Here is a 23277-nt window from a genome sequence, read left to right as displayed (position 1 = left end):
AATGGTGTACATTAGTTTTAAATATATTCCTTTTTGATAAAACTGTTAAGGTGGCATAACGTTTATTAGTACTTTAAATATTGAAAAGTAACAAACTTTAAAGAATTAAAAATACCCCTGTAGTATACCTGGCAAACAAAGACTAGTTTATATGTTTTTAAAAAGAACAGTCTATATAGCTATATTTGGATTTTTTTTTTGATATGTAACTTAAACTTCCAGTGTAGGGTACACACTTTGATGTTATTGTTCTACAGCATACAGTATTTGTATATTTTCAATGTAATCATTTACCATTCGATATTAGGTACGCAAACCCTATGTTTTTTTTAACTTTTTTTTTCTATTTCGTTGAAAAATTATTCTTACAGCGTTTAAGAACTTTTTTTTTCCATTACAAAACTAAAAACGAAACTTTCAAGTTGCCTACAAAGTTTAAACTTAATTAAAACTCTAATTGATATTATCAAAGTTTTGCTTCAAAAAAATACATAGAAAATGTGTAAATGATTTAATAATGCTAAAAAGAATTAAAATCTACTATAAAATAAAATTTTCTATAATTTTAATCAAACTATTTGAAACATATATTTATATTAACTAATGTAAGTCATTTGTAAACATTTCTTTGAAATATATTTGGCTTCCGTTTGTCATATCCTTATTTAACGGAATATTCAATAAAGTAGATACGTATTTATTTAATTTTCACAAAAAAAGAACAATTCATTACAATACTTATGTACGCACATACCATGATTCAGTATATACTTGGTATACTTAAGAAACAAGTCATTGAGTTAAATCTTTTTAATTGGAATATTAAAGTTTAGTGCGTGTGTTGGACATATATAAAATTTTCATGCGTTGCTATTTTCAAATTTTAAGAAACCTAGTTTACAAAACTAGGCTTAAACTTTTAACAAATATCGACTCAGTAACATTATACTAATGGAGCTATAAAAAATATTTTACTAAAACTGTGTTTACAATTGTGTTAACTAAGATTGTGAAGAAGTTTGAACTACAAAACTCAAAAATAGTTTTCAGTAAAAACTCAACTTTAAATCTATTTTATTAAATTCGATGTATAATTTATAAAAAAAATTAAAATATTTTTTTGTTATGTATATAAAATTTGCACAAAATTGATAATTTAATGTAATACTGATTATTATCAATAGTCAATAACACAAAGTATGTTCTCTAGTGATACTTAGCGGACGATTTGTTTTGTACAGTAACTAAAAAAAATTACAAAAATAACTTTTAAACTTTTTTTTTCTTTTTTTTGCATTTTCATACTGTTCAATTTTACAAATGTTTTTCTATCAACAACTTAACTTTGATTTTAACTTTGATAACAACTTTATTTTAACTGTTTGATTAAATATTTCAGATTTAAAGAAAACTGATGGTTGGTAACACTTCAAATAAATATAAAAACATTGAATTTAATGAAAATAAAAATGGTTATATTGCTTTTTTTGATGAAAATTTAATAACGAAACATATTTTTTGGACAATTTGACTCTGTTCAATAAAATTAGTCAAGCTTTAACTATCTAATAAAAACATTTTTAACCTTCATTAGTTAAATATACTAAGAGTTGTTATAGTCGTGTAAATTGTGCTTCTAGCATTAGAATCGGTTCAACAGATGGCAGCTGGTATACAACAAATTCAACTTTTATTTCAAAATACATTTAACTATATTATAAACTCACTAAGTTCAAAGCTTACATACTATTCATAAGAAACTCAAACTTCTCGTAAAAACTTCTACCAGTTTATTGTGAATTGAAAAATAAATTAACTAACCGCTACCATCTCCATATTTACAACTCTCGTATTCGGCCACTTTGTCGTAATGGCTTGCTGTGACGTCATCAGGAGTGACCTCGTCGTAGCACATGGCTTGGTTATCGTATGACGTCACGTCAGACGATTTGTCTGATTGGCTGAAGTCATGCGACGAAGCGAGAGTGGGACTTTTTGGAGCGTTCTTGTCCAACGAGATGGTGACTGGCTCCTTGCTTGCGTGCGAAGTGATGACGGACTTCTTTTCAGGGGAGCTGAGATCAATCAGGTCTACTGGCTGCATGGGGTTGTTCAGATAGATCCTGTGGTTTTTCTCAAACTTAAAGTTTCAAATGAAGACGATTTAACTTTCACAATAAAGAATTTAAGTATAAAATATAAGCGTTCCGACTTAGTTCTAATTATAACATTTGACTCAGTAATTTATCATCAACTTACATTGAAACTCTCGAGGAGCTTGTGTTTTGACAAAAAAAAAACACTCTATTAATGTAATAAGTGCTATACTTTTGATATATTTTAAGAAAGTAAAATTTAACTACTGCAAAACTACTTAACTCTTTTAAAACAAAAAGCAAACTTTTGAACATTAACTAACTGGTCAATATGATCTATATTTCCCCATTTGTGGTCTTTGGAACCTCCGTGACCAGTGTGAATAAAAGAATTTTTCAGAGGAAGGCTGATGTCACCACGAGTCATCTTGCTGTCTGTTTAGTAATTGTTTTCAAGTTTTATTTAACCATTATGTACAAACTGATACAAATTTCTAAAAGTTAAGTGAGAAAAAAATTTGTTTTAAAATAAAAAATGTATGTCTGATACTGTAATTCAGTGGTCGTCAAGCTAATCAAACTATGTGTACACCAAGCTGCAAAAAATAAAATCGGTGCACCCCAAGACTAAATTTTTATAAGCGCCGCTAGTTGTGGTACTACGTAAACACTTATATTAGTGCATTTCTCCTTAAAAGTCATAACTCAGTTTGTATTTACATGCAAACCATTTAACAACTGAAGCTGAAACTTTTTATTTGATCCTCTTTTTAGTTGCCCTCTTTATTTGTTTTACCTTATTTTCACAATGATATTTTAATTATATGGCTTTGTCTTACATACTTATTAATTGAACACTTCTCAGCAATTACTACAAAATCCCCAGTTTAGTATTCTTTAAATACTTTATTAAATATTAACTACATACTTAGTCTAACTCTATGTATTTTTTTTGTAATCTCAAAATTTCGTGCACCCCAAAAAAAGTTTCGTGTACATTATAGTGTGCACCTTGACGACAACTGCTGTAGTTAAACTTAATGTAAACAAGTTTATTGCAATATATAATATTATGTAATTCACTTTCAAAAATAATCGTATGTATCATTTAAATCTTGCTATAAAACTCAACACCAGCCTAAACTTATGTATGTTAGTAATACCTTCATGTGAACTGAAAAATGTAAACAACAGCATAAAAAATGAAAAACGATACTAGACATACATTACAGATTTATACACAAAAAATTGTTAATTTTTCTTAATTTTGAAGGATTACTAGTCATTCAAACAAAAAACTAGATTGAATAAATATAAACTAGCTAGAGTCAGTCTAAGCTTATTAACAAATAATAAAAAAAAGTATTTTAAATTCTATATACTGATAACTAGTCTATCAAAAATAACATAAAAAGACGTTAAATCACAAAAATTTAAACAAGCAAAGCCTAAAGGAAAATCAAACAAATATCTTTATACTTCATTTAAATGTTTTCAGAGCAAGACTATTAAAATAAGTGTTTGAAAACTGTATATTTACAGAACGTTTAAAGACATACATCTGTTAAAACTTAAAAACTATTATTATACAGAAGTATTTAGTTCAAAAATGTTTGTTTTTTTAATTCATATTTCTTAAGCACATAATAACATAAAATAATTATTTCAATTGTTTAATTTAAAAAGTTTATTTTATAGTTATAAATCTTAATTTTAGCAATAAATATAAAAATTAAAAAAAAAAATTAATTAAACATATCTACAAAGCAGAAAATTTGATTTAACTTTTGTAATCAAAAATACAAAAAATTAAATGAGAGAAAACTTTAAATTAAACTAAAAAATGTTGAAAACCACTTTAAAAGCGATTTAATTTAAGTCTTAACAAAAGATTAGCCTGAGTTACTCAAACCTTTTAAACTAGCCTGAGTGTTTGACAACCCTGTTTTGAATAAACTATTTTTACGAACTTAAAATAAATTGACTTTACAAAAAATCAATTGGTTTGCATGCGATTCAAAAAGAAAATGAACAAACTTTCTGTAGTTTGCAAAATATTTCTGGGTATCTTAAACACTTGCAGACTTTTTTTGTTTTGAACTCTCCACCAGTGATTGCCGGGTCTAAACAATATTATATCAAGAAAATTAGCTATACTTTAGTTGCAAAAAAATCTAGTAAATTTACATACATATTTGACATCTGCGTTTGAGTGTTTAATTTGTGAAGAAAATAAACTTTCACATAAAAATTATTGACAAAAATGCATTTTATTTAATGAAAACTTTTAATCGGCAGAGTATGCTGTTGAGTAATTTTTAGCAAAAAAACCTATTAAGATAAAAAAATATTTTCTCAACAGCTATGTGATTGCTTTATATTATAAACTTAATTAAAGAAATAATCTCACAATTATTTACGTATTTAGTATATCTCACTAACAAATTAAACATCCATTACTATGATAAAAACTTAGTTAAAAAACTTTCTGATAAGTATAGTTAAACTGATAAAATTGTTTAAAACAATAGTTTTAACTTAAAATTTTAGATAGAATTGAAAGCATAAAAATTATAAAGATTTCAAAAATTAGTTTTAAAATTAATATATTAATTGCACGATTGCTAACATAGTATGAGGTTATCTTTGATCTTTAAAACTTAAATATGAAATTAATCACAAAACTACAAATTACAAACAGTTTAAAGTGTTTCATGCTAAATTACAAACTACTTCGTAAAAAATAAATTAAAACTCTATAAAACAATAAAAAAACACCATTTTCTATTTATAGATTAGAATCCTATAAAAAAACTATAACATGAATTGAGCTTTTTATTTTATTTTATGTGTGATGAATATGTTATTATCTTAATTATCAAAACATCACGATTTCTTTAAACAGTATTTTATCAAAGTAATGTATTAACTATAGTGTTGTACTCAACCATTTAACTTTTATATCTTAGATGTTTTATTTTTTTTTCAACAAACATAATTACTTTTTTTTTGAAAAGTAGTTTTAAAATTTATTCACCTGCCTCGAATAACAGTAATCACTTCTCCTTTTTCAATAAGAACTTTCTCGTTTTTAGAGAAACTTTCTTTAACTTGCATTTCCCTAGGCACAAGCTGTTACAAAATCATTAGTAACTAGAAGCTCGCCAAAACAAATTACAATGCACGATTGATTTTAATTATTTAAGTTTATTTGCATATTATTTTAGGAGCAATTTAAAGTTACACAAAAAAACAAAATGATTGAAAAAACTTTATAGAAGAAAAGAATACTCGATCTGAATTCATGATTAAAACTTTATTAATATAAAAGGTGAGCAAAGTTTATAAATATCTATAACATCAACAGCAAAAAGCTCGAATTAAGCTAAATTTAAATAGCTAAATATTTCTAATTGTTATAAAGTTAGGCTTATTTTTATTGCACAAAAAAGAACAAAATTTGTTTGCTGTAAAGTAGTACTGTGAAAAACAAAGATATAAAAATTTTCCTTATAAATGCGTAGGGTAAACACAAAATAAAGTTATTGCATGTTGTTAAATTTTTGCTTGAGCTTTGAAAAAAAATAGCTTTAAACTTTATATGTTTGTTTGCCAACAAAAAAAAATCAATGCGACCTTTGTGAAAGTTTATTATAAAAATAAAAAGTAAAAAAAAAATTTATCATATGCTGTAATGCTACACTATTTGATCACAAAATTTTTGTAACTTTAGAAACTATGAAATATTAAAAATGAAACAGTTTTTTTTTATTGCAACTGACACTTAGAAATAAAAAAATGAACACATTAGTGTTAAACTGGATGTTTTAAACCATAAGCTGTTACATTAAAATATTTGTAAGAAAACATCTCTGTGTTAATCTTTCTTTGATTTACACTAAACAATTACTTTTATGAATTTATTTTGATGAAACTTTATATTCAGTTTTCAGTTTAGTTTACATTTAAACAATACAATCATAGTATAGCTAGAAATTAAAAAATAAATATATATATATACATCTTAAATATATAACTATTTTATACTTCTTAAATAGTATCTAAAAGCTTAACTTAAAATAATTCAATTAATAAACACGTAATGAACTTACATCTGTCAAATATTTTTCTATAGTGTTGAAGTTAGGTCTTTCACTTGGTTGAATACTCCAGCATTTCATGGTGATTTGATATATTTCATCGAAGCAAGCTTCAGGTTGCTCCAACTTGCCTCCTTTCTTTTCTATTTCTTGCAACACCTGATGTTAAATAAAGCATACATTTTAACAAATTTTGTAAATGTAAGTAGTTTTTTTATTTATTTAAATTATTCAAAACATAGAATTACTGCTGTTTTAAATAAAAAATCAATTGCTGCTTGTTTGAAGAAAAAGTTTACTTCAGTGCATAAATTTTACTAAAATAATGTAAAAACTTTTTTACACAAAACTGCCTTAGTAATAAATTTATATCTTTGCTATATAATCAAAATTAATTGTTTTAAACCACATCTGCATTGAACAGGTTTTCCTAAAAACAGCGATATCGCCCCAATGAGGCGAGTTTGGCTATCATGGGCGTTAATTAGTAAGTGGGTGAAAAATTAATTGAACACGTAACTAATAAAGGGGCCGATATCGATTATATTGTAATTTCTTCCAAGTAGGCAATTGTTAAAACGAATTTTGCAAACCCTGGCTTAGAACATTTGCTGTAAGCAAAACAGCAAAACATAGTTTAAATTGCAAATTCTAAACAAATAAAGGTATTTATTTGTATGTAAACATATGCTTGTAGCTTTAAGTGCGAAATACTCCAGTCAACTTCAAAGAAACTACTTTTTTGCAACCATATGATATTTTTGTTAGTACATATACGGAACCTAACAAGAAAATAAAAAATATGCTTTTAAAGACATTTTATTGTTATTTAGACATTATCAAAAGGATTTTAAATTAATGAATTCTTTGTACTCCTGAAAAATATCCTAAAGTATATAAATCTTATCGAAATTCGAGTTTAATGAATTTTCAAAAATCTTAGTACAGGGTTGCCAAATGTTTTTAGCAAATTTTCTCCAGGTTTTCAAAATTTCCTCCAGGTTTTTAAATATACTCATTTTTGGTTCAACTTTTAGTTTAAAGTCAAGTTTAAGGTAAGAAACTGTGTAAAATAGTTTAAAAATATTGAAAAAATACTGTAAAGCTACTTTAAATGTGATTTTAATTAAAAAAATTTTGATGATGCCAAAAAATGTTTATCTATAGGATAGATTTTTTGTGTCGATTATGCTTAACATGTTAGAATTGTTAAAAATTTAGCTTTTTTAGTTGTTTTTTTTTTTAAATTCCAGATTTTTCCAGGTTTTTTAGCAACCCTGTTAGTATCAAACAAAAAATAATTCCTCTTTTCAAAAAAAAAAGACTAAGTTTTATAAACATTAATTTTAACTCTGACTGTAATTTTAAACGAAAAATATATATTTAGAGGAGAGAATATTACTGAATTTCTATATAGGAAACATAACTACGTACACAAAATTTGTTTTTTATTTAAATAATTTAAAATATCATAATAATATAACATATATTTTATTTATTCTTTAATCTTTAATGTTTTACCTCAATTATATTATTGTAAACATAAATTAGTTGTTTAACTTGTGGTAGAATAAAAATCAATGATTGTACAAAGTAGAATTAAAGAAATTTCAAATAATCTAAAAATTAATAGCTATCTTATTTCAGTATTTTAAACTAAATTAAGTACAAAATTTTATTTAAAAAAAGGTTTACATATTAGACTTTACAAATAATTTTTTTGTACAATTAAGAGTATATTGAAACATCAAGGTTAGACTGCATAACTGTAGAGTTCATTGATAAAATCTTTTTAACTATTACTCACTTTAGAGACTGTTCAATATTTAAAACTAATTTTTGAAATGCTTTAAAGCAGGGTTTCCCAAAGCGGGTCAAAAGGCAATAATTTGAAACTTACACTAGATATTCAAAATAGGTCTTAGGCGTATTTAACGGTTTTTTAAATTTTACAATAGATATTTCGCGAAAACTTGAAACTTACACTAGATATTCTAAAGTTTATGATGAGAAATAAAAAAAGGTATTATGCGTATTTAAGAGTAGCTTTGAAACTTACAAGAGATATTAAGAAACAAATTGAAACTTACACTAGATCAGGGTTTTCCTAAAGTGGACCATTTTAATAAGCTAGTGGGACATAAGCTGCAAAAAAAGGAAATAGCTTTGAAACTTACATTAAAAATTCTGGAGTTCATGATAAAGAGTAAGAAAAAGAGGTCTTAGGTGTATTTAAGGGAATTTAAACTAAATGTTTCGGGAATTGTTTTATTTAAAAAAAGATACGGATGCGGCCGAATAATAATTTTATGGATGTGGTAGAAATATAAATACATAATAGGGACGAAACAGTAAATTTATGAAAAATTCTATTTGAGGATGCGATTGCTTTTTTATTTACATTAGTTTAAAGGGTTAAGTTATAAAAAAATGTTTAGGAAACCCTGTTTTAGAGGTTTAAAATATATTGTCTTAATGAATTATACCAAACAATCTTTTGTAAACTAATTAATTTATTATCGATGAAAAAACTGCTTTAATATATGTATTTAATAAATATATACATACGTATATTGAAACCGTTTTTTTATTGTTAATACCTTAACAAAAGAAAAAAGCTTTAAAAACATTGTTTGGTATATTCAATTTAGACAATCAGTTTAAAAGCGCTAAAGAATTTACAAAACATAATTGTTAGGTACAAGCTGTCTGAAATGTTGGAAGTTGTAATATGTTTTTGAGCATGGATTTTACGGCTCTCAATATCAGTTTTTTGTTCAAAACTAAATACACTTAGCAAATAAAACAAATAACTATGTTTCATGGACAATTTTATATCTTTCTAAAATGGATGAATAAACTACACTAAAGTAGTGGATCAGGAAAGGACGAAGAACCAAATTAATTTCCTATTGAGCAGGACAGTGCTATTCCCTTCAGTTTCACTGCAACTAACTTTTTTCAATCCTTGAGTTTAAATATCCAACGACCAACACACTGAGAATTTTGAAGCTGACAGATGGTGTTGTATACGTTCCAACCAAAGTTGATGGCTGAAAAAACCAGGTGAACATTGTTACTAAAGCCAAACACAACAACCACTCATACAGTTCATCCAATCATAGATATCAACAAATATAACAACACTAATTCGACCAATAGTTTGACTAGGGGATCAGTCAAGAGACGTGACTGGCTTTTTTCAGGAAATGGAAAACGTTTAAGTTAGGGTCAAATATAAGCACTGAAATTGCAGGATTTAAACTATTCAAATGTTTGCAACACAAGCTAGGTTATCTAATGCTTGCAATCGATTATTGACAGAAACTGAAAACTACGTAGCTAAATTGATGAAATCAGTGGCTGTAATCAAAGATTCAATGCTCAAAGTAAAATATCCGGTAGTCAACATGGAACATGCTGACAATGTTGAAGATAAAATAGTCTCTAAACAGTATCTAATATTTATTAAGGAAGTTAAATAAAGAGATCCAAGGTTTATTGTGGAGGATATAATGGTCGATAATAAATATCAAATTTTCAAATGGTCAAAATAGAATATCCAATGCTTATTGTGGAAGATCCTATAGCTATCACAGCAGATCTAGAGGTCAAATTGGAATATTTAATGGTAGAAGTTAAAAATCCAGTGGTCAGTATGGAAGATTCTATCGATGACAATACCTTTTGAACATTGAAAATGTAATGACATCAGCTTAATAGAGGAATACAGTTGTCTTGTAGGAAGTTTCCCAGCCTTCCTTATGTTAGATATATGTGTAAAAGAATACAGATACTGTAACTTTTGGAATCACATTAAACTGAGTTGTATAATACAGGAGCTTGTTAGCAACAGTATGGACGGAAAATACCTTTTGAACGTAAAAAGAGCGCAATCCTACCCGTGAGACTAGATCCGTAGGGGAAAGCAGTTTTTGATTTGTCCCCTGTATAATAACCTGATAATCAAAAAGAAGCATGATAATGTGATGCACTTAAAGGAGCAGCATGGAAAACTAAAAAGTTTCAAATCGAATACAGCATCGATTATTTTTCTACAAAGACTGCATTTCTGTCGCATACACAAAGGTTCGACCATCAAATGCGAGACTTGCAGCAAGTTATATGCAGAGAAAAAGTCGGTGGATAGCCACAAGAGAAGACTCACCAGTGAAAGGCATTCGGACCATTTTAAGTTTTGCAGCGAGTAAACAAGTTAACAAACAAAAGCATCAACCCAAGTTCAAACAAATCGGAATTATTAAAGATGCCATGGATAAAATAGATTAAAGGGTGATTCAAGGCTAAAGAATTGCATCTTTAATTTGCAGCTAGTAACAAGATAAAATCCTCTAAACATAGTCTGTTAAAATGAAAATCTTCAAAAAAGTGATTTAGTTAAAAGAAATATTCAAAAACTTTAACTTTATTAAAATATATCAATTGTAAATTAAATCAGTTGCTCTTACAATATGCATCTGTGCACAGTAATGTGATTAAAACTTATTTTACTGTACACAGAAAATCTATTAAAACTGAAATGATGCTCATTAAATGACGATTGGTTTTTTCCTTTTTATAGTATAAGAAGCTAAATATAAAACAAGTTAACAGTTATTAACACGTAATCTATATATTAAGACATTAAAAATAAAACATTTTCTTTTTTTTATATAGTCTACTCTAGTGTGAAAGATTTATCTCGTCAATTTACTGTGCATAGAATGAAAAAAGTAAATAAATTGACTTCATAAAATAGATGCACATGACTTTATTGTTTATATTTAGATAAACTTTTTCTAAATTTACAATGATAATTCAATACGTGGATAGTTCTAGCACGTAAAGTTGCTGATAAAACTATAATTATACGTTCGCGTGTAAACACTAACAATATATTATTATTTCAAACTATTATTTTTCAAACCTCTTTGGCTTTTAGACCAACCCACGGTTCTTCCCCAAAACTGAAAATTTCCCACAGTGTTACACCGAATCCCCATACATCTGAATGATGGGAGAAGATTCGCTTCCTCAGTGATTCTGGAGCGCACCTTGAAAAAAATTAATTAACTAATAAAAAAAAGTTGTTTCAACAAACTTGTAGTAATTGAAAATTCTATTGAGCTATACAAAACTTTAAATAGGTTTATATCAAAATCCTTAACGAAATTTGAGAAAAAAATCTATTTTAAAAAAGAATTATACATGGTTGCCACTGATCAAGCTGAGAAAAATTTCCTGACTTTTCCTGACTTTTTACAAAATTTTTCCTGACTTTTCTAAATCAAACTCTTAAATTAAACTTATTCTAAAATACAAAATCTAACACTTGAAACTATATAAAGCTTTCAATCTAATTTTAATACAGGTTAAAAACAACAGTTTTTTGCTGAATTCTATCATCAAACTTCCAGTACACCACTTAAACCATCTGTGTATGAATTTGTAATAAACAGCTCTATCAGCAAAATACTTGTATTATTACCTTATAAACAGAGTTTGTCTGAAAAAAGACACAATTTTTTAGCATTGCCTAGCATAAATGTATCTAAATAAATGAAACGACATATAAGGAACTTTTACAATTAAAACCTTAAATCAATAAGGAACTTTTACAACTCAAACAATAAAGAACTTTTACAGTTAAAACATCAAAACAATAAAGAACTTAATAAAATACTGTTTTCTAAATGTTTGTACTAAAATTTATTTTCTCCGTTTTTTTATTAGCACTTCAACCTCTTCATCAAATGAAAATATGGTTTCCTTCATCTGAACTGCATTCCGCTTCATTTTTTTGGCAGTTAAAATCATTTGCCTCATTTTATTTAAATCGCTCTCATCTGCTACCCCTACACTTGTTGAAGAGAATCTTTTCTCTAAATCAAGCCACAACTTATGGGCTTCATTTCTTTTCTTTTGGCACTCATTTATTTTTACATTCATTTATAAAATATTTACTCCTATCATTTAGTATAAAATTTGTAACAAATAAGTTATACTCTTATTTACTTTAAAAACTTAAGTTACTCTACAAAAAATACAAATATTAAATAAACTTAATCTTGGCATATACCTCTCTTATAACTTATTTTATAAATTTAAACAACTTTGAAAAATTATAAAGAGGTAAAGTATACACATTAACTTGTTACATAAAATACTAAACTAGCTGCTTAGTTGTAAAGAACTCAATTATTTACTTAAACAAAAAACACTTTGATTCTAAAGTTATGCTAGATAAACTTTTGTGTTTATATCACAGTTATATTGTCTTTGCTACAGATCATCAATACTAAAAAGCTTACAAAATCTGCTTGTTCAAGTAGGGTACTTGTTCAATATGTTAATAGAAAATTTTTGCAGTTTTGTAAAGGATATTTTACTAATTTATACCAGATGAAAGCATTGAAAATAAAATTAAATATTTTTATAAATTTCTAGGAAAATTTTGGAGTTTTTTTCTGATTTTAAAGGACTTTTAATTAATTTTTACCATTTGAAGGCTTTGGAAAACAATAAATTTTGTAAATTTAAACTGACAAAATCTGACTTTTTTTTAATTTATCAAATTTCCTGACTTTTCCTGACTTTTTTTCAAAACCCCCCATTTTTTCCTGACTTTTCCTGACTTTTGTAATTTTATTAAATTTTTCCTGACTTTTCCTGATTTCCTGACTTTTCCTGACCGAGTGGCAACCCTGATTATATTAAGATAAAAGAATGTGTAATAAAATAAACGTTTTAATAATCTTGGTGTCCTTAATAGAATTATGAGATACAAAATCAAGTGTTTAATTTTAATAGAAATAAAATCGAGAAAACTGTTACTAATCTGCACAACTAACACTGATCACAACATTACAGCTAATTTAAGAGCATAGGGGGTATGAAAACTTTGTAAGAACATTTTTTATAAAATTCAATATTGATTCTTATATGAAAACTTACAGTATAAACAATAGGTTAGTTTTTATAGAAAATAAAAACTCTAATAAATTTTTGAGATATAAATATTTTTGTAAAAGGTTTCCTGGAAATTTAAAAAAATTCTCAAAATATATCTTCTTCCTCATTTATTGAGCTAGAAAGCTCAAATTTAAGGAAACATTCCTTATAAAGTTGAAAAGAACTTTAATGTTGGAAATATTTTAAAACGCTTTGAAAATTAAATATTTAGATAAAAAAACAAAAAAAAAACGGTGTATTTATTATTAAAATATCAATTTTTGGAAATTAAAATAACTCATGTATTGAAAACATGAATTAAAATTGTAAAAAATGAAGCAGAAGATAGTTTTTGAGCAAAAAGTATTTTTTCAAGTATTTGTTTTTTTTTTTTTCCATTGGGAACTTATTGAGTTCACCAAATTTGATAGCTTATATCTTAAAAGTTACTTTGAATTTTGTTAAGCAGTTGAAAATGTCTGATAGCTAAGATAAAACTTTTAAAAACAAGGTTGACCCCCTATAATATAACTTATGCTAACCGATTTTACTTGTCTTAGATTAATGGGAGCGAGTCAGAATAGCATGGCATGACTTTAACACGGTGCGTCACTTTAGCACAGTGGGTCACTTTGGCCCAGTGCGTCACTCTTGCAAAGCCTCACTTTAGCACGGAGGGTCACTTTAGCATGGCACGTCACTTTAGCACGATGGGTCACTTTTGCACGGTGCATCAATTTAGCACTGTTGATCACCTTTGCACGGAGCGTATTTTTTGCACGTCGTCACTTTAGCACAGCGGATCACCGAGCGTCAATTTTACATTATTTCTTTCTATTCTATTTTTGCTTGTAGCGTACTTTTTAACACTTTTTTTTGGACTAAGCGTTATTTTGCACAAACGAAAGTTTTTCAAACCTTCATTTGAATTTTTAAGAATAGATTTTTAATTGTAAATATTAGAACTCTGTAATGTACAAAAAACGTGCTTGAAATTGAAAAACTAAAAGTAAACACGCATTAGATTTGTAAAAAATTCTAACTTAATTTACGACTTTATTTTGGAATTATTTGTATAATGTTTAGAATGTACTATTAAGTTTTTTTTTTAACAACGGTGTAAAACTATATATATATATATATATATCAAAGTTTAATAAAAAAACATAACTAAAGAGATGAAGCAATCAATAAAAACATTTTTTTCGATCATGTTACTAGTTTTACTGGAATAAATATTCAAACAGTTTATTGTTAATTTGAGTTATTATTATTGATGTACCGGACTCACAATTTCGGGTCCGGCCAGACCCGGACTTTTTTTTCAAATTAGAATCCGGCCGGAACCGGATCAAGATTTTTTTTTCAAATTAAGATCCGGCCGGAACTGGACCCGGATATTTTTTCAAATTAAAATCCGGCCGGATCCGGATTCTTAATACTCTAAGTTATCTGTAATGTAAGTAGTATAAAACTACTATTTACGATAATGCAATTTTATATAACTAACTATTAACTAAGTATAATTGTGTGAAGTTTATTTTTTATGTGTTATATCTAACTATATACTTTTGAATTTTGAAAAATTATAGTTTAAAAAAAATTAGACTATAAGTATTAATGTGCTGCTAAAATAATTAAATAATAAGAACGTTTATGATATGTTATTAAGGTCTAGTTAAGATTAACAGTTAAAAATAGTAGCTGGTATGTTTGCTAATTTTCTAAACAATATTTAAATTTAAATTTTATTAAAATTGAATGAACAAAAGAAAAATTTGAAATTGAAAGAACAGTAAAAAAACTTCAAATTGAAAGAACAATAAAAAACACTAAAACATCTTTTTTGCTAAACTTATAAATTTTTCATGGTTTTTGGCAACCAGAATATCACCTAATTTTAGCTAATATCAGGGTTGCCATTCTTTGATTCAAAAAAACTATCCTGAGTGATTATAAACTTTCCTGAGTCAGAATGAGGTTTTGGAAAACCAAAAAAATAATTACTTTAAGCTAATAATCAGTAGAACAGCTAGCCACAAGGCTGAACATTTTAAGTGATGTTTACAATTAAGGCTATAGGGGCGTTAAACACTTTTTTTACAAATTGATCTTATATAATAGAATACTATTTTAGCTACCAGATGCTTTTAATAGCTTTACAAAACTCAAAGTAGTTTTTGAGATATTAGCGTTCTAAGCCGGAGAGTTTTATAGGGACCTAATGGAAGGCGCATGCTAAAAACGCGGAAATATCCATTTCACTAAAAATCTATTTCCTCCTAGGTTTTTTAAGCTAGGTACCTCAAATTTTCAAAAAAATATTCCTTACACAGTTTAAAAGCTTTTGAGTGTTGGAATTTCAAATAATTGAAATTTACAAATTTAAGGTCTAAAATTCAAATAAAACACCTTTTTTTGAAAAAAGAGGACTTTTTCTAAAAATAAAAATTCCTTCACTTAAATGATTTGAAATTTAGTAAAGAGAAAACTGTGAAAATTTGAATAAGATTGCTTAAAAACTGTAGGAGGAGATAGATTTTTAATTAAATGGTTTTTTTTTCGCCTTTTTAGTTTGCACCTTCTATAATAGGGGTGGGCAACGTACGGCCAGCGGGCCGGATTCGGCCCGCAGAGTGAAAATGACCGGCCCCAACCGTTTATTAAGTTTTAATGGGATCCGGCCCGCAAATGAAAATGATCGGCCCGCGAGCAAATTTACAGGCTCGCGAAGGGTAAATTTTACAATTTTTTTTATAAAACTTTGTATCATATTTTTACAAAACAAAACTGTAACAATTTGACTTAAAAACATGCTCAAAACTACTTTACAAATTAATGTGTACTAATAAACACATTATTTTGTCCTAATATTCTTTTGTTGTTCTAACGTAGTTGTTCTATCTTTTTGTAAAATTGACAAAAGCAAAGTGTTTTTTAAAGTACGATATTTTACATACGTACCTTTGTCAATTACAATGTCAATTCCATTTATAGACATTATTTAAACGTCTGACATGTCTCTATCTACATCTTAAGTTATCAGACTTGAGAAATTTTTGGATTTGAAGAATTTAAAAAAGTGATCAACTTTATCCATAAAACTAGATTCCAGCTGGATCCAAAACTTTTATTAACATTAGAATCCGACCGAATCCGTATATCGGCTTAAAACTAGTTTCCAGTCGGATTCGGATATAAAAAGTCATCATTCGGCTAAATATGGGTACTGGATTCGGTATATCACTAATTTGAAGTGCTCCGGACCGCAAAAGACTAAATTCTTTTGGATCCGGCCCGTTGATTAAAAAACGTTGCCCACCCCTATTCTATAAGGAAGCTATTGAGCTGGCCGGCTTTGACCCCTTGTATCTCGAAAACTACTTTGAATTTTGTTAAGCTGTAAAAAGTATCTGGTAGCTAAGATTAAAATCTACCAAATAAGATCAAATTGTAAAAATAAAGGTGGACCCCCCTAACGCCTTACCAATCTAAAAACAATTAAACACAAGTTCTTGAACAAAACTAACTAGAAAATCACAAACCATTGAAAACTGGATCATCTCAAACTCATTCAAAATCTTAAAGAAAACTAGTCTGAGCTTTTCGAAAAATCCTAAAACTAGCCTGAGTTTTTATAAAAACCTAAACTAGCCTGAGGCAGCCTTAGATTTTCAAAAAATCCCAAAAATTTTCAAAATAGCAGGGTTACCACTGTTTAAGTCAAAAAAAAAACTAGCTAGAGTGAGTATAAACTAGCCTGAGTCTAAAATTACTTTAATCTAATTAATTATCAGTAGAACAGCTAGCCATAAGGTTGACAATTTGGTAGTAATGTTTTTAATTTTACAACATAGATAAAGAGTTGCATTTCAGAAATGTTTGTTTCATAGTTTAAATGTAAACAAGTGTAAACTAGTCACGTGTACAAAATGAGCCAATCACAGTAGGTGTTTAATTTTCGAACGTATTTTCTGACGAAAATGACTCTTTTTAATTTACACAGGGTTTTTTTTTTGAAAAAATACTTTTCTGTATGCTCTTTTATACTAACTAGATCCGAATCGGCCGGATCCTAATAGAGATCCGGCCGGACCCGGACTTTTTTTCAAATTAGAATCCGGCCGGAACCGGACTTTTTTTTCAAATTAGAATCCGGCCGGAACCGGATCCGGATTTTTTTTTGTATCAAGATCCGGCCGGATCCGGATATCAGACAAAAATGGCAATATCCGGTCGGATCCGGACCCGGATAGTGAGTCCGGTACATGACTAGTTATTATTCAGTTTTGTAAAGTAAAACATTGCAAACTTAAAAACAAAGTAAATTTACTTGTGTTCTTAAATTTTTAATAGTATTATTTCAAGTTAACTATCTAAACAAAAAATATATTTTAATGTTTTAGAGTTGTATTTGCTTGATACATAAGTTTTAAATACTTAAAAATTCATTTTCATTGACAACATTCACACATACATAAACAAATCTTTAGTTCCTTTTTTTTACGTTTCACGGCTTTTATATTTATGCATTGAATGTAAGGCTTCTAATGAAAATATTGCAGAAATGATAAAACTAAAATCAAAAATTTTATAGATAAAAATCCAATTAAAAACAAATGTTAAATAATTAATAAATTGCTGCAAGATTATTTAACTACATAATTTTTTGAATTGAAATGTCTTTAAAAATACAAATATTGTGTTAGTTGATATACTAAGTTATAAAATGCAACTGGTAACTTTCAAATACATTAAAGAAAACTTATGCATCTACTACAATGCTAAACTGTTCAAATAAAAAAATGCTTAAATATCTTTAAGATCGCTAAGTTTAGTATAAAAAATACAATATAACTTTACTATACTACAGTAACCTGCTAACTAAATACGCACTTCTTAGGTATGAACTGCCGGTATGGTACGCACGTTTTAGCCATAAAACACTGTTTTCAATATGCAATTTTTTTTTAACTAAGAATTTTTATACTATATAAATAACACTACTTATGCTTTACTAGACTAATGCAATTTTGATTAAATATATTTATTCGACCAAATAACTGTATAATTGTTGATAGTTTTTGGGAAAAATAAATAAGTACATCATTGAAAATAAATTTTAAACTTATTAGAAGTAAAATTCTTATAAATGGTTTAATCTTTATATGTATAAATGTGTACAAATAAAAAAGTATTCAAAATTAAGGTTTTTTAAGTAAGTTAAGAATGACGACGTGAAAAAGTGACCTCTGAACTAAAAAGACGCTGTGCAAAAGTGACCCACTGTACTAAAGTGACACACCGTGCTAAAATGACGCCGTGCAAAATTGAACCGCCGTAAAAGTGACGCTGTGCAAAGGTGACCCTCCGTGCTAAAGTGACGCCAATTAAAAGTGACCAACCGTGCAAAAGTGACGCACCGTGCTAAAATGACGCAGTGCAAAAGTTACCCATCGTGCTAAAGTGTCGCTGAGCAATTCTGATACCCACCCAGATTAATAAAGTAAATCTTTTAACCCAAAAAGTTTTTATTGATAGCCAAAAACAATGGTACTTTTACTTTAATATTTTTAAAACACATATTAACTATATTTAAATTTTATCCACAAAAAACTTAGATTAGATAATTTTAATTGTAAAAGTTTATATGGACAACAAAACGCAAACTACAACGAATAATACATAAGATAAATAAAACATTTGGTTTAATGAAAAAGTCAACTAATTAAAAGTCATTTGTATTTTGTTTTGGATATCTCTACTATATTTGAATAGCTGATGTATATATAGCTGAAGGTTAGTCTACATGGACTTTTGTTTGAAACACAAGCTAAAATTTTGTTGGAACTAATGTTTTATAAAACAAACAAATTAAAAAACTTATACAACAAAAACTTAATGGTAAAAATATATAGTATACTTACACGTCCGTGCATTTTATTATGAGAAATGATTTATTACTTTTAGGGTCATGAGTATATAAGTAAATCAAATGTAAAACATTAAAACAATTTTGACACATAACATTTAAAAAGATATTATATTATATGTTCCTTTTTTATGCATACAATTAATTTAAGTTAACTTTTAAAAAACCGTATAGCTTAAATAAAAAGTACTAATTTTATAAAAATAAGTCTAACTTTTAAAGCAAATGAAACAAAACTTTTAAAAAATTATTTAAATTTGACACTATAACTCTAAAATTTATACACTTTTTAATATTTCAATACTACGTATATAAATTTTGCGACAAGGTAAGTTTTTATAATGTCGAACAACTACAAATAACTTTTTGTTTAATGAAATTTTCGAGGTTTCTGGTTTAAAGTTATAACCTGAGATACATAAAAAAATGTTTTCTAAATTTTAAACTTTAAACAAAGAAATTTAACATAAACGGTTTACTTAGCTTTCACTATGTATAGCTCATTTAGAAACAAATCATAAACTTTTATTCAAAAAAATTGTTGTTTTTATTAATTACTTACAATAAGTTATAAAACAGTCAAATTTTTTTTTTTTTTTAACATGTTAAGTTTATCAGGATAAACCATAAATTAAAAAAAAACGGCTTTAGTTTACATGTACAAATGTTATTATTATAAAATGCTTTAACAATTTAGAGTGCATAGTACAGCCCAAAGGTTTTCTTAGAACTATCATTCACGTATAATAATAAGTTTATAACGTTGAATTATTAAATTTTCAATTATAATTCTTCATAAAAGCACAATTTAAATGACATTATTAAAACTTTGCTAGTTCTGTTAACTCAATAGAAGCTTTTACCAACAAGAAATACTTGTAGTTACGTCAAAATTAGATAACAAAGTATGTTGGTGACGTCATAATAAAAACTTACATTAGTGACTTTTAAATGCATCTAATTTGTTAGAGCAATAAACCTATTTTTTTTAATAAGTAAATAGCGTAGTACAGGTGTATATTTTGTTTACGAAGAAACTAACCAGGCAAAAGGCAATTTCTTTTCGTTAGTCATCAAATAGTGTTCGTCTTCATTTTCAATTGACCTCATTAACCCAAAATCCCCTATTTTTAACTGCAAACAATTTTTTATAATTCAGAAAACCATCAATTAGTTAAGATGCAGGTACCAAAGCTTTCACAAGTCAACAAGTCGTTTAATAGACTAATTAAGTTTGTATTAGACCAATCAGAAAAATGTTAACTCAAAAAAATCACAAGATATCAAAATGTCTACAGAAATTGAATCAGTTAACAATACGAAACTCTTTTTTGTAGGTATATTTCCTTACAATTTTATATTCTATAACATTCATAACAAACTAAAAAATAATAATAAATTTATTGCATTGATCAATGGATCCAGTTTTTTTCACCAATACACTATTAAACTTTTAACCTGATACTTGTCTTTCATGAAAATATTTCTAGCAGCCAAGTCTCTGTGGACGAGCTTCATGTTCTGTAGATAAGCCATTCCGCTGCTTATTTGAACACCGTACTCATGAAGAGTCACCACTGAGTGCTTGTCCCATTTTCTCAAATAATTTAGCAAACTTCCTAGTGGTGCAAGTTCTACTACCTGATAACAACTTGTTTTAACTTTTGGATAAAAAGCAGACTTAAATCTTTTAAAGACCAAAGACAGAAACATATATCTTTTGAAGGATTTATTATACAGATATATAAAACTACAGATATACACAAAATTTAAACATAAATAATCATTGTTATAGATATGTTTATAGTTAAAAAATAATAATGAAATTAAGAGAAATGTAACACTTTCAAATAAATAGTTTTAATTGTGCTACTTTACAATCATATTTTTTTGAAATACAACATAATGTAAAACTTATACTGTAAATTGATCTTAAAACAATACAAATTATTACTATTTTTCACAAAGAACGAGGAAAAAAATTACAATTTTTTAAATAATTACTTTAAAACTTTTCATTGAGACAAACAACCCACCATTTTTAAAGGAGACAAGACAACTCCATACAACTTGATTATGTTTTTGTGATCTAATTGGTACATTGATTTGACTTCTTGCATAAAATCTGCTGTTACAAATTGCTCTTCATTTCGAGCTTTCAAGCTTTTTACTGCTACTTCCAACTGTTTATGATAGATTTATCTTTAGTTTGTGCTTCATTACATAACACTTTTTTAAACTTATTTAAATAACTCTATAAAAGTCTTCTCACAATTAAACTTTTATGATTCAAAAAATAAACAAGTTTTTGTTATTTAGGAAATTTAATATATATACTATTATTTATAGAACTTAAACCTTTGTTGATAAAAAGAATTTTCAAACAAATTTAGCAACTTTTTTTTTTATATTTAAATGACATGTATTATAACACTTATTATTTTCGCAACAAATAATTTAAGTACTGAATAAAGTAAAATAATTCAAACGCAATTTCATAAAATGGTTTAATGAAAAAGGCTACTCAATTTTTTAGGTAACAAAAAAATCTTCAATTTTAACTTACAATGTTACCAGAATTTTGCTTCCATTCAGCTTTAGTTACAATCCCATACTGGCCATTTCCTAATTTCCCGATATACTTAAGATGCTTATCACTAATAAAATGAACTTGCTGTGCTACTGTAGCTATCATTGGATCTTGTCTTTTCTGTTATATTACATTGGTTCATGTTAAACAGTAAAAAATTCAAGTAATGTAACGCTTTACATTTCATCTATGAGTTACAAGAATTCAGGTATATACTTAAACTTTTTAAGAAATTCAGACAAAGTTTTAGTTTTTTATTTTAGAATAAACTGATACTTTCAAAAAATATATTATTTATCTAAGCATACAGCTGAACTAAAAGGTTTTAGCTTTAGGTTATCTTAAACTTACAAATATAAGACTTTTTTGATTAATATTTTTTCAAGGTTTAAATTAGAGGTTGGCAAACATAAATAAAGGAAAGCTCATCAAAAATTTCTGACAAACATTATACAACGTATCTTTTAGTTTAAATACATTTATCCTAAACATTTTTACTTTGTAAATACTATAAATGTACCCTTAATTTTATTATGAGTAACCATTGGTGCTAATATAAATATTATTTGTTTTGTTATCTTAAAGTAAACAAAGAACTTTAAGAAAAAAAAATTGTTTGTATTCTAAATATTGTTTTCAAAAGTATTTAAGGGCTTATTTCTTAGAACTTTACTTATTGAGGACATTTTAGGATTCTATAGATACCTTACCACTTTAAAAACATTGATAAAGGTGTATTTTAAAGATTTTTAAATAATTTAGCAACTAAAATGTTCAATTACCATAAAAATTTAAAACTCACTTTCTTTATAAACTTCCTTTTCTTTTTTACTGCTTGCATTAACCTTCTTTGAGCTGGACCACTCATACCAATCTTTTCTAAATCTACAGCTTTGACATGCTTAAAGTGTTCTGGTTCTGTCACCTGCCATAAGAAGATTTTCAATCAAAAATATTTTAAAATTTATGATAACACTACATAAAAAGTAGCAAAAATTAAAATATAAGGATTATTCAATTTACAAAGTTCCAAGATATGAACATTTTAATTTCAAATAATTAGAATATTTCAATTTAAAACATATGAGAATATTCATACAGAAAACTAAATATTTTTTAGTAAGTTATATAAAGTTAAAACAGAGGAATTATAGTTTAATATGTTTTTAAATAAGTTTTAGATTTTTTTTTTATAATGAAAACCTGAAGTTGTTCAGTTATTTTCACATAAAAACTTTCCAATTGAACATCATTAAGAACATTTCGTAACCAATTTTTATTCATTTCAAATTAAAGTTTAAATCACCATGCATCTACTTATTATATATAAATTATATAAAAATGATTGTTTAACTAAATTAGTACATTCTTATTTTTTTTAAAGAAGTAAGGAAATAACTTTTTAATTAGAATGTAGATTGTATAACTTCACATTATAGACCAGTTTGCGTCCATGATAGACTAAAATTTAAGTTATTTTAATGAGCCAAAATTTGTACATTTTTTGAAAATAAATTAAAAAACTATGACTAATCAACGATGAAACTTAAATATACTATATTAGAAAAGATTTTATTAGTGTTTTGATAAACTATCAACTTTATTTAA

The 23277-nt window shown here is 26.7% G+C and overlaps 1 protein-coding gene across 2 annotated transcripts in view; it reads right to left on the bottom strand.

Annotated features, from left to right (window-relative positions):
- The window catches only part of LOC145835530 (uncharacterized), a 41427-nt gene extending 18443 nt beyond the window's left edge, over positions 1-22984 (bottom strand). The window contains exons 1-12 of one of the 2 annotated variants that reach the window (XM_082943175.1): positions 22873-22984; positions 22472-22594; positions 21646-21789; positions 21116-21262; positions 20538-20720; positions 20122-20213; positions 11124-11250; positions 6209-6355; positions 5134-5228; positions 4134-4219; positions 2420-2531; positions 1822-2123 (exon numbers count right to left, since the gene is read on the bottom strand). In XM_082943175.1, the coding sequence (XP_082799301.1) occupies positions 1822-2123; positions 2420-2531; positions 4134-4219; positions 5134-5228; positions 6209-6355; positions 11124-11250; positions 20122-20213; positions 20538-20720; positions 21116-21262; positions 21646-21789; positions 22472-22594; positions 22873-22953 (1639 nt within the window). In that variant the 5' untranslated portion in view covers positions 22954-22984. The remainder of the gene's footprint in view (positions 1-1821; positions 2124-2419; positions 2532-4133; positions 4220-5133; positions 5229-6208; positions 6356-11123; positions 11251-20121; positions 20214-20537; positions 20721-21115; positions 21263-21645; positions 21790-22471; positions 22595-22872) is intronic. The other variant, XM_082943176.1, reaches the window with a different exon arrangement.
- Positions 22985-23277: the final 293 nt, after the last annotated feature.

This window comes from Thalia democratica, chromosome 5 (assembly GCF_965202585.1).
Source record: "Thalia democratica chromosome 5, ktThaDemo2.hap1.1, whole genome shotgun sequence".
Lineage (NCBI taxonomy): Eukaryota > Metazoa > Chordata > Thaliacea > Salpida > Salpidae > Thalia > Thalia democratica.
The sequence above is the reverse complement of the archived record's forward strand: the minus strand, read 5'-3'. Positions and strand labels throughout refer to the sequence as shown.